We start from the raw sequence: 12,930 nt of genomic DNA, 5'->3' as shown, positions 1-12,930 counted from the left end.
TTCCAATCCTAACTATTCTATGATTCTATAGTAACAGTATTATTATCCCACTTTGTCACAGAGAACTCACCTTCGGTAACATGTTCCTAGACTTTAGAACACATACTTGGTGCCAAGGTAAGCCTGCAAGCTTACTGTTCAGCCTTCAGATGACTCTTGCCAACCAAGTGGCATTTTATCAACAGCACCATAAAACACACAAGAGATGTGATGAAGTCAGGAGCAGCACAGGTCCAGAGGCAGCACTACCTGTAGACTACCTGAATCAGTACTATTAAGTTTAATGTTCAGTTACTACTGAAACTCTAGCAGGGGGCAAAGTTAAGGCAAGTGCCTCAAGCTCTGTCCTTCCTGTACTTTGGGTGATGAGGAAACTTCTGCACATACTTGTGTTTTAAGAGTTAAGTCCCAATTTCTGAGACTCTTGAGAAGTTGCAGCAATTTCCAAGTAAGTATACCATAGCATTTTAGTCGTATGCTTCTGCACCTCTAACCAGGGGTAACAGAAGGGCCTGGGATTGTGCCAATTACAGAAGCTAAGGTGGTAACAGCAGGAAGAGATGTCCCTTATATATCTGCCACCTCAAAGCCAAAAAAGTGAAGATAGTTGTTCCTGGATCCTGAAAAAGTAAGAAATATTAACAAAAAGAAAGCAAAACAACACAGATCTCACCATCTGCTTTCTCAACGTTTACTTAATTATGAGAAACCAGTTACACTGTAACTTTTATTACTCAATCAACTTTGAAAAATATTCATCAACATATTTCTAGAATTGAATTTTCGTCCCAAAGTTTACATTAAAACTCGAATCTTTAAGATGTTTGTCACCACAAAAAAAAAAACCACCAACAACAAAAAACCCCAAAACAAACAAAACAAACCCCCCAAAAAAACCAAAACCCAAAAAACCCTCAAGTTGTGAAATATGACATTTAAGAAGGTCTTCCAACCCACAAGGAAGTGTTTAAAATTTTTCTCCATAAATATCCTTCATATCACAGGAAATAAGAGGAAATAACATCACTGGAATGTTAACTGTGTTACAGTATTTCAAGTTGGTTACAGTTAGTTAAGGAAAAGAAACTAAAATTAACATGTAAAATACAATTAAAAAAAAAAAAAAATGACATCTAAACCAAAGCAGTTTAAGAAAATGCTTCTGGAAATCTCAGTAAGAACACCTGCTATGTCCTGATACCTTTTCCCTGCCTCTCTTAAAAAATGGCATTTAAAGTTACAGAGTAGATAACAGTTTAATCAGCCAGAAGGGAATACCACACCAACAGAGAAAAGGACTGAATCATATGGGTGCCTTATCTAGATTTTGTCAACTGATTTATACTCTCCAGAAAAATACAGCATTCTTCCCCTTGATTAAAAACAAAATGCAACTCTCTAAAGTGACAAAAATATCATAGTGTAAAAACAAATTAATTCAGATCAATGATTCCAGAACCAGAACAAATTTCACTGAAAGTACCAAAAGCTGTAACCACAAATTATTAAGGCAGATCTGACTTCAGTTACACTAATTTATAGCATTATATATATTCTTCACCCTGAACATTTCTTCTAGTGATTTTAAACAATCAACATCTATTGCACCAAAAGTTGAAATTAACAGATTCAATTTATAAAGTGCTGAAACCCTTCCAAATTTGTGCCATACTGCAGTTCTGTATTCATCGTAGTTCCCGTATCTTGAATACATTAAGAGTTCAGTGAGGCCACTTGATTGCAGGCTTTGAAGGAAAGGCTGTATGAGGTAGAATAAACTCCTTCAGGTTCTCTGCCACCTAGGGACCACAGAGCTGCACAAATGGCTCTGTGACAGGAAAGGGCTCCAAAGCTTTCTCCGAGTTCTTCCAGTTGTGAAAGTTTTCTTTGTACCATTCAACTAGTATGAAGAGAACGCTAATGAGTCAAGTTGAGCAGCAATAACAAGGAAATTCAAATATTCCACACATATCATAGGACTATCAACATTTTTGTAGTTCATTATGCAAAATTCTAACCTACAATATTTAAAGAAATCTAGTTTAGATTTTGTAAAGTCTTCATGCAAGACTTATTCTAGCATTAAAAAGTAATTAATTCTAGTAGCTCATGCTTCTTTATAGTGATTAACCTTTTTTTTTTTTTTAATCAGGTAATTCCCCTACATAAAGAACAGTCCATCTATGGAAAATTAAAATGCTAAATTCATTCCCTTTAGCTTCTCATTAACAAACCTATATGCCCATTTTCCACCCTTTCCCTCCTCCCATCACTTCTAAATCATTTAGTGTAAAAGCCATCAGTCCTACTTGTTTTCTGTATTCCTTCTTTCCAAGGCACTTTAGGTCTCCATCCCAAGTTGTGCATTTTTTCTGAATTCATGGGGTATCTCAGGTCATTGGTAGGTCTGATGAAGTATAAAATGCAGACGGAAAACATTTTGATTAGAGTACTTAATTGAGTAGAGATGCAGTACCTCACACTTGTCTTCAAACCAACATCACGTATGCTTCAATTCTGAAAGTTCCCATTAACATGAACAGATTATATTGCCTTCAAAAACTATGTGGCACTGAGCACAGCTTCAACTCCACAATTCAGTTTGTACAGTCAACTTCTTGGAACTGAGTAGCATAAATACGAATTATTATCGTGCTGGTACAAAAATGAATGCAAAACTCAGATCACTGCCAATGCAATTGTGCAAACCAGTGTATTTGAATGCTTTAGCCAGTCACTATGCAAGCCAGTGTTTTCTAGTATCTGCATTCACATTTTTCATCCTGAAAGCCCGTGATTTTTCACATACTTCAGATCTGAAATACATAGACTTCCAAAGCACTGTTATTAGAGTGCTTCAGTAGATACACAAAATCAGTAATACTCAATATGTAGAATCCCAGGCTGCAAGATTCAACACAGAAAAAGATTTCCTACATTTAAGCATGGCACAAATTTTCCCTTTCACAGTCTGGCAGTTAGACAGTCTCGTCTAGCATTCCTGGCACTAGCATACTGAATCTCCATGTGCAGAAAGAGACCAAGTACTTATTAAAACATGCTAATCTCAAACAGAAGCAGGACTAATTTTTCCATGGCAAGTAACCCCCATGACCCTTAAATTGCTCATTATAGAATTAAAGAACTGCTAGTTAGGTATCTTAAGAATCTTTTATAAGACCTCAACATTCCTTGACAGATGTATACCTTTAGGGTTAGTTTTCTCAATCCCATTTATATCTAAACATCAGCAGACAGGACCCAATACACATGAAGAAACATCTCAATCTGGATTATGCTGAGACCTACTGAACACTCTCATCATGTGAGCCAAATGCAATTTGTTCAAAGTCCTGCAATACACCCAGATAGGATTCTGAAGAACACTTCCTTTTAAAAACAAAAATTAGCTTATTTAAAGACACTTCAGTTGCCATGATAACAATCCAAAAGCGAACAGAAAGTGAGAATTCTGAAGGACATAATACTTAACTGCTATCAGCAGGTATGTCATTTCTAATCTCTAGTGAGCGTGCAGTATCTAAGGTAAGCAAAGACTCATTGCTGCTACAGAAAAGAAATGCAGATAAAAGAACAGAGCCAAACCAAACCTGAAATTAAGGATGGAAACACAAAGTAAAAGCGTATTTATAAAACCTATCCATTTTTGCCACCACCCTAACTTTGGCACCTCAGAATTTTACATCTACTTTTGAGACAGCAGTTTCAGCTTGAGATGGGAATCTAACTACACTCCGTAGGTGCGTATTTCTGCCTGTGAAGAGTAGGTCTTAGCTATAAAGCACATTTAAGTCTGAACTAGTCACATTATTGTCAAAATACTAGAGCCACATGAGAGATGATAGAATTCATCTCACTCAAGTGATGTTGAAGAGAAAGTACTGAATAAATTATCTAAGCTATTCTTAATAAAGTATTTAGCTACTGCATAAAACTAATCCTTCTCCCAAAGCACACTTCAGTAGTGAGAAGTCTGAATAAAGTTACGACAGACAGATGAACAATACACACTCCCCTATGTATGTCTCCGGATATCTACTCTGACCTAAAGATCCGAATTAGAAATGGAAATCCTGTTTTTCTATACAGTGTTCTGTAGAGATCATAGCTGTCAAATCCACTAAAAAGTAAAAATATAAATATAAATAAAAATAAAAATACAGCAAGGAAAAACAGCTCTCACTGCCTCTAAAGTTTTCCCACCTGCAGAGCAGAAACACTTCCACAAAACAACTATTTGGCAAGAATCTCAGAAGACTTCAGGATAAACCTATTCTGCATGTCCTTCACTATTTCCTTACCTGTCTTTGACATAATCCATCCAGTGCTCCATTTCAGATTCTGAACTGGTCTTCTTTATCTGTCAAGAAGAGAAACAAAAGTCACCCCCATACATTTTGCACTATCTTAACATAAATTTCAAAATAGATCCTTTAGCAAGATTTAAGTCTGTTAAAAAAGAATCCACAAATACAAAACAGAAATGGCCTTTGTCTAAACAGAGTTTTTAAATTACCGAAATTATTAAAACCATCCAGACCAATTTCAGTGCTGCCTCTTTATCTAAGCATTGCCCAACCATTGATCAAATTGTTAGATTTTAATAATGCCACATTCTCAGATCAAAACTGAAGCAGCCAGCATGAAAAACCTCTACCAATTGGTATTTAACCATTAATGTCTCTGAAATAACTGATGCAGCAGTGCAACACATAATAGCTTGTACTGAAAACTTACATAGTACAGCTGCCACAGAAAGGGTAGCACATTGTTCTGCTACAATTATCTTCTAAGACCCACCACAAGCCTAATTTCTCTCAGAGCTACAAAAGGTTTATAGTAGAATTGTTTGTATGTGCAGTGATTGGTAAAGGAAAGCATCATAACTGTTTACTCACTAAATGGATTAACTCCTTAGCAAGCTGGGCAATGGACATCTCAAAGTTCGTTCCTATGTTATAAATTTCACCTGGCTTCCCCTCCTTCAGGACAGTGAGGAATGCTTCTACCACATCAGCTGCATAAAGGAAATTCCTTCTTTGAAGTCCAGAACCATGAATACAGCTTAAAACCAGGAAGAGACAAGAAATTTTTGTTAATCCTTAGACAGAAGTATTGAATTTATTAGTTTGCATTTTAAGCAGTTTTGCTTTTAGCTGTTACCTGAAGGTACCTTAAGTAGCTGACATGCAAGCAATCCTTTAGTTTAAGGAAACAGCATTATCAAAATAAGCTATTCATAACTCAATTATGAAACATAAGTATGCGGTACAGTTTGTAAAATAACTGTAATTATAGTTTTAAAGGACAAATGCCACAAAAAAAAGCAAATTACATACCATTTTCTGTTCTGCTGCAACAAAGATATAAACTTTGGAATAACCTAAGGAATTGAACAGGAGAGGGGGGAAAGAAAAAAAATAAAATCACTATTTTAGAAGCTGTTATTCTACAAAGAACATTGTGCTTCACCAGTAAGTATCATGAAGTATCTTAATAAAACCCTTTAAATACTTCTAATGTTTTCTTAAGTCTAATCAAAAAAGTGCATCAAGCCTAGGAACTCCAAGGATTTTGTGGGATTTTTTTTTAACAGTATGTGCTTATATAGTGTAGTAAAGCTTATCTTTCTGGTCAACTGTTACAAATCAATAGCTACAAATGTAACATTTTTATGAAATAAAATGGTTCCATTACTTTTCACACACAGAACTGCACTAGAGCATCACTAGGGGTAACTTTTGGAAACTCTTAGAACATAATTTAAACATCCAGGAAATTGCAGTAAGTTTATAGTCAAAAGTTAGTCATTAAAATAGTTAAATTTGGAAGAGAACCTATAGAGAATTTCAAGATAAGTAAACAGATTAAGTGACAGCCGCTAGCCTGAGCATAAAGATTTACAGTTTTATGTTCAGCTACAAGTTTAGATCCATTCATAATGTCCCACAACAATTGGTCCCACTATTAAAAGTTTTTAAACTGAAGCCATTAGAAAGCTATTCCAATTATTTTGTTAACTTACCACTCTAAACATCGGAGCTGACATACTCAGTAAAACTAAAGATCCATCTAGCCTAGTATTGTATTCTCAGCAGTAACTAGAAGTGGAAGCAAGTCCAGAGGAGGTCCACGAGGATGATAAGAGGGCTGGAGCACCTCCCTTATGAAGACAGGCTGAGAAAGTTGGGGCTGTTCAGCCTGGAGAAGAGAAGACTGCGTGGAGACCTCATAGCAGCCTTCCAGTATCTGAAGGGGGCCTATAAGGATGCTGGGGAGGGACTCTTCATTAGGGACTGCAGTGGTAGGACAAGGGGTTATGGCTTCAAACTTAAACAGGGGAAGTTTAGATTAGATCTAAGGAAGAAGTTCTTCACAGTGAGGGTGGTGAGGCACTGGAATGGGTTGTCCAAGGAAGCTGTGAATGCTCCAACCCTGCCGGTGTTCAAGGTCAGGTTGGACAGAGCCTTGGGTGACATAGTTAAGTGTGTGGTGTCCCTGCTCATGGCAGCGGGGTTGGAACTAGATGACCTTAAGGTCCTTTCCAACCCTAACTATTCTATGATTCTAAGGAAAAAGTGATGCATCCCCTGAGTATACTTCCAACACCATGCAACCTGTAAACAGACATTGCCCAAGCCACACAACAGCAAAAAACATTCTTAAAACCATTGCTGACCCACCTGCAATAACATAGGGAAAAATAAATTTGCTAACAAAAAAAAAAAAAACCCACCAAAACCCTAGCAAAATGAAAAACAAACAAACAAACAAAAAACCACAAAACCAAAACACACCCAACCCAACACACAAAAACCATTTCAAATTTTAAAAAATACTTCACTAGAACTGCAAAATACAGCTACATTTCATACAAGCTCTAAAGAGTACACAGGATTATCATTCCGTCAGTGCATTTCCATTCACTAGCACAGCAGATCTTGGTATTGCCTACAAAAGCAACTCCCTCTCACCAATAACCATTTTAATTAGTTACACTGCAAGATACATGCAAAGAACAAGTCAGTTTGCAAAGCTGTTCATCTCATAGCTGATTGCCATAGCTTCATCTTACCAATTTTCTGTGCAGGCTGGAACATTGCTATGTCAGACATCCTGCTCTCAATTTACCTCAGTTGTTAAACATTCTTAGTTACAGCATGTGACATGTACGTTAATGCAATTTGTAGGGGAACCCTGCCAGACATACGGCAGTTAAGTATTCTTTGAAAAATAGCAAAGTTACAAAACAAAGTCATTGTAGTAAAATTCATAGAATCTCTGATGCTTTACTGACAACCAAGAAAATGTGTATTCATTGTGCTGATAGTAAGACACATCAGTGTGAGACCAAAATACATAATTACAGCTAAGTGTGGACATATATACTTTCAAAACAGTGCTTTTTTCAAAAATCAATCCATTTTTATGAGAAAAAGGTAGCAACACTGTAACCCTGAATTACAGTATACTGAAGCTCAGAGGAAACCATAGATTTAGCTTACTTTTTCTGGATACTGGTGCGGTCCATAAACATTACTGCTCCGTGTGATAACAACTGGGAACTGAAGAGCATGAAACATGCACGTGATTACATAAGAAAATATACACCAGTAAAAATCTCTATGCTTCTTGCTGATCAATAATACACTGACACACCCACAGTGCTTCTGCGCTGTTTTTTAAATTGCTAATGTTCTTGGTTGACCATTTTATCCAGAAACATTTTGAGTCATTAAGAGTTCAGATTCACAAAAAAATAAAAATATTTGACCTCTCCCCATTGTCTTGCAATGTATCTCCACCAGTAAGTGAAGGTCATCCTCTAACACATCCAAACAACAAGACCAGCACTCAGGAAAGAGGTGGCATTTTGTGGACTAGTACTGCTTTTTCTTTTATACTTCTACATACAAAATACAGCTAATTAAGGACAGGTTTCAAAGTTTTTGGAAGGTTGCATCAACTTACTTGGTACCTTTCCCAGTACGACTGAACAAAACATTCTGCAGCTGCTTTAGAGGAGGCATAGGGATTTGTTGGACGTTTTGGGGAGGATTCATCAAATTCCTAAAATGAAAAGGAAAATTTGGATTACTTCATTTCTTTCACCCAGATAAGTCTTAAAGCTACAAAAGCTGCAGTTGCAATGGAAATAAAAATCCCTAAATAGCCAAGTACACCAATCTGAGAAAGTCACCCACTTTCAGCAGAAGACCAATACAAAAGATAGTCTATTTATCAAATACAGGAGGTGGCCAGAATACTAGCAGTAATGCTGTTATAGCAGAGTACCTCACAGTAGCAGGTCCTCCAGTCTTTATCTTGTAAAATAATCACTGTTGTCACAGGTAGATTGAATCTTTTTCAGGCTTGTATTGCTTCAGAGTGAAGTCGCACTAGCACTACCTAACTGACCTTTCAGTCCTAAATAAGAGGGGTCCATTCTCCCTTTTCTATAAACTTCATTTCTATAAGAAAAATAGAATCACAACACAAAGCCCTCCAAAGCAAGGCATTAACAATTCTGACCCATTCCACAACAGGTAGCTTCATGGCTGTCCTGCCACTTCCATCTACTTCTCATTCGCATAGGGTGTGTAAGGAAGGACAGGGACAAAGAAACGTACTAAACCCAGATACAATAATGAACCAAAGCAAGGATGGATTTTACACTGTCCAAAGTTCAATTCATAACAATTGCCCTAATGGGTGATTAAAATACTCATTTCAGAGGCAACGGTCAGACAAGAACAGTGAACTGACCCCGATTTATTTTTCGACCTTCCTCCCCCCATAAAAAACTCTTCAAGAACTTCTACTATGACTCATGACTCGCAAAGAGAACAAAAACCAGAATAAATGGAAGCATTCTTTTCAAGGCCCAGGGACAGAAAAGTTCACTTGAAGTTCTCAGCCAAACCAATGGTTTACATGCAGGAAAACAACAGCCATGGGTATCATAAGTGTGTATAGACTGAAGTTGTGTTGTAGGAATTGATAAAGGTATTTCAACAGTAAGGAAAGTGCAGAGAGCTTTTCTGAAATGCATTAATATTTTCACAGACTATAGCACAAGACTCCTTGGCTGTTACTTACGCCTTTAGAAAGACAAGTATGCATAATTGTCTTTATTGAGCTAAACTGTATTTCCTGAATTAAGGTCAGGCACAATTGTCAAGTACCAAAAAGATGTCCATAGAACAACAAGAAACATCTGCATATCTCTTCCAGTAATACAGGAACTGTTTCCTGTTCAAATTGTCAGTACCTACAGTTCCGTTAGTATTTTAGCTAGTGTATAAAATCATGCCTGTCAAGTTCACAGTCTAGGCAGAGCAGGAAAAAAATATTTAAAAGAAAAACCAAAACCAAAATATACTGTGCACGCTGCTTGAAGTCTCATGACTTCAAGACAAAATCTGCACAATACATTCCTTTGATAGTATCTCTGAGGAGTATTCACATGTCATTAATGACCCCAAACTCACTGCTTTAAGTCATACACATTCAATATAAAACACGCTACAAAAGAATTCAGCACAGTTTTGATACTTGGCTTTCTAGGAACAACCAATGCTTGTTTACAAGTTTCAGTGTTGCCAGAAATGGCTCAATAGTCATACACTGACAGAGGCCAAGGAAAGTTAAGACTACTTTGTCTTCGCTATTGAAAGCAAGTAAAGCTAGAAAAACCCTCATACACTTTCAAACTCACCTCATCAGTGCTACCTCCATATACTTCATCTGTACTAACATAGACAAACTTCTCCACATTGGCTTCGTGTGCAGCAGCAACCAGCACATTAGTGCCATAAACATTCACATAGGTGAATTCCAAGGCATGCCAAAATGAAAGATCTACATTAAAAAAAAAAAATAAAAAAAAATTGGACAATTCTGATTAAATTTAGGCAAGATATGGCTTCCTACTGAACCATAATATTAGAGGTTGCAATGTAGACTGGGACTTTATCACTAGTGCTTTGATTGTCAGATAACAAGGTCATTATTAAATAAAGATACTCTCTACACTTAAAGACAGAATCCTTGCTCTCAACAGAAGGCTGGAATTGGGAGCAAAAGCTTGTTGACTGTGGACAGTTCCATTTGAAATAGCATTTAAGTGGCAAAATAACTACTTCCCCTCTCCACTTGGAAGAGCTGAGCTCAGTAAGAAAAGTATCATTCAAAGACATCAACAAGATGCAGTGATATATATATACCTATTACTGGTAATTAACTAACAGCTCTTTTAATTCTTAGAATTGTCCCACTGTCCCATATCAAAGTCATTGATATGACTTTGTGCATATCAATCTGACAATTTTCAGAAGCATTTTTCTGGAGAATTTTTCAAGGATTTCGGCTCATGGTGAAGGGCACTTTTAAGTGTAATTCATGGTCTCTTTTTAGAATCCAGGAAGGACTCTGAAGGGAGCAATGCCTAATCCTTCATCTTCCACATTGTTTCTCTTGCAAGGTTGGAGCCTATCAAGTAAAATCTCAAGACTACATACAAACTCTTTTCGCATTGTCTTTTTGACTACACTATCAGCTACTTGTGTGCTTAGACAAAATTTAAGATGTAATGCAAAAAAAGGGTACTACCATTTACGCACAATGAAATTAGACAATAGTGAGATGAAGAGTTTTTAAATCAAGGCTGTGAACCCCTTGAAGTTAAAAAGGCCACGAGACATTGAATCATGTAGTTTGTCTCTACGAACTGTATCGTTGTTTTACTTGAAGGGAAAGGAAAAGATATCAGCATGCATTTCAAACAAACATACTTATGGAAAAGAATACCAAAACATGCAACAATGCTCACCTACATGTGTTTGGGCTGCAAAATGAAGGACTATATCTATTTTCTCAGTTTTGAAGAGCTGTTTTATAAAGTCAGGTTCACAAATGTCTCCCTGAACAGGAAAAAAAAAACCAAAACAAAACAAATTACTTTTGATAGAAAATAGTATGCCCTCGTTTGTATCAAGCACTAGATAACAAACCATTACAAAGGAAGCACGGGTTACCACCAACTGAGTTTTGAACAATTTATCTCACGTCTTGGATAAATTTCACACATTTTGAACAACAGCCTCAATTTCAGGATTTTTATTACTATTAAACGTTAGAAACAGCATCACGTCCAAAACATACACAACGTAAGTATAGTGTGTGGCTTGAATGCTGAGGTTGAAATTACTAGTTCCCTCAGCAAGGAAAAGTCTGGCTAGCGGACAGTGACACCTAGTGGCATTATAAAAGGTGAACTGGATTTCCACTTTAATCAGAATAGATGGTTGGATGTCTTGCAAGGATTTTGCATTTTGTTTTTTGTTCTGGTAATTTATTTTTTTTTTAAATATACATAGTTAGAAAAAAGTCAAGTATCAACACACAAACCATTCTTTAGTTTGACACAGAAGGAAAAGCAGCTCTTAAAGGTAAATGCAAGCTAGGAAAAAGTTTTTTGTATTTATCCATTGACTCAACTTAAACAAGAGAGTACCTAAGAGCAGATGTGGGAAGGAAGACTTTCGTATTGTCAATAACAAGGCAATTAACAGTTCAAATGCACATGTTTTAAGAAGTTCTCAAGCAACAATTCTGAACAGCAGCCTCAGATGTCAGACACGGGAGGAAGACGAACTGATTTTCCTATATCTCACCCCTGAACAGATCTGAAACACTCTAGTAAATACATTTCAGGCTCATACATTATTTTGACTTTTTCTTTTTTAAATGAAATTCAAACTCTATACACCTGCGCTGAGCAACCACAGAAACTGTGATAAAACTGAGTCTTTCATACAGTCCCTTAAGCAAGTTTTCTAAGCTTTTACTTCTCTATCTTCCAAAACAGGCCTCTTTGCTACAGCACCACTACAGTATTTATCCTTCCTGCTCTCTCCCAAAGCCAGTAATAGCGTTACAGTTTTAACTGTAGGGCTTGCCCACCAGAGATTATTTTTCCAGTCCATTTTTTCCTATCAGTGTAAACTGTTTGGCTGCGTGGCTGCATAACAGCAGCATACTAAGCTCTGACCAACCTTTGTTAAAAAAGGAAACAGTTTAAATTATATTATTATAATTATACTGATGTAACTTCTGTGAGAACACATTCCTATCCTAGTTCAGAAGCAGCACAGCTACTTCATTCCTTGCTGCTATTCCCCACTTCACACAGGGATCTATTTATAGGGTGCCTTCTAGAAGTCCATGCTATCTCCAGCAATTAAATATTAATATATATCCAGGTAACAAGGCTTTTCTAAAGCATTCATACATTTGATATCACATACTGGAAATCATCAAAAACATTAGGAAAAATAATGCGAAAGCCAGTCTGAGCATGCTGAAACTACATTTGCTTAGCAGACATCACCTTTCTTCTCATGAAACTTTTATCTCAACAGCTTAGAAATAAAGAAAGAAGTGCTTCACAAAAATGGAAACAGCCACAGGAATCACCAAACAGGTGAGGACAAGTTCAGCTCCCTACCCTGCCTGAATCTAAGAGATAAGTTTAACTTACATTTACTAGCTCCAACAGAGTTGCCACGAAGTTGCTATTTCAGAAAATTAAATTATATATACATTTTTCCCATGTCCTGCAACCTCAGGCAGCCCAGCTAGACAGAGAGACCAGCATCAGTACTGACCTTCTTAGAGGCGAAGAACCTCAACATACAAACCCAGCTGTCAGAACACTTATGCGAACAGTAAATCAAAATCTATCCCAGGTCTGAAGATAAAACTGTGCAAACTATAAACTAATTTAATTGGAAAAATTTTTAAAAGAGACATCATACCCTGAATGGTCCCATGAGACCCTGTTCCAAAACAATTATGAACTACACAGCATCTACAGCAAAGGAAGTATGTAGCCTAATGTCTGATGTT

The 12,930-nt window shown here is 36.8% G+C and overlaps 1 protein-coding gene across 1 annotated transcript in view; it reads right to left on the bottom strand.

The window, feature by feature from the left end:
* Positions 1–1,674: 1,674 nt before the first annotated feature.
* The window catches only part of TGDS (TDP-glucose 4,6-dehydratase), a gene marked incomplete at its 5' end in the record, with an annotated part of 12,211 nt that continues 955 nt past the window's right edge, over positions 1,675–12,930 (bottom strand). Inside the window, 9 exons of the mRNA XM_010014038.1 lie at positions 1,675–1,900; positions 2,310–2,407; positions 4,323–4,381; positions 4,920–5,085; positions 5,361–5,404; positions 7,527–7,586; positions 7,993–8,091; positions 9,740–9,882; positions 10,853–10,943. Of these exons, the coding sequence (XP_010012340.1) occupies positions 1,800–1,900; positions 2,310–2,407; positions 4,323–4,381; positions 4,920–5,085; positions 5,361–5,404; positions 7,527–7,586; positions 7,993–8,091; positions 9,740–9,882; positions 10,853–10,943 (861 nt within the window). The remainder of the gene's footprint in view (positions 1,901–2,309; positions 2,408–4,322; positions 4,382–4,919; positions 5,086–5,360; positions 5,405–7,526; positions 7,587–7,992; positions 8,092–9,739; positions 9,883–10,852; positions 10,944–12,930) is intronic.

This window comes from Nestor notabilis, unplaced genomic scaffold (genome assembly GCF_000696875.1).
Source record: "Nestor notabilis isolate BGI_N333 unplaced genomic scaffold, ASM69687v1 scaffold29344, whole genome shotgun sequence".
NCBI lineage: Eukaryota > Metazoa > Chordata > Aves > Psittaciformes > Psittacidae > Nestor > Nestor notabilis.
This window is presented reverse-complemented; position numbering and strand designations above follow the sequence as displayed.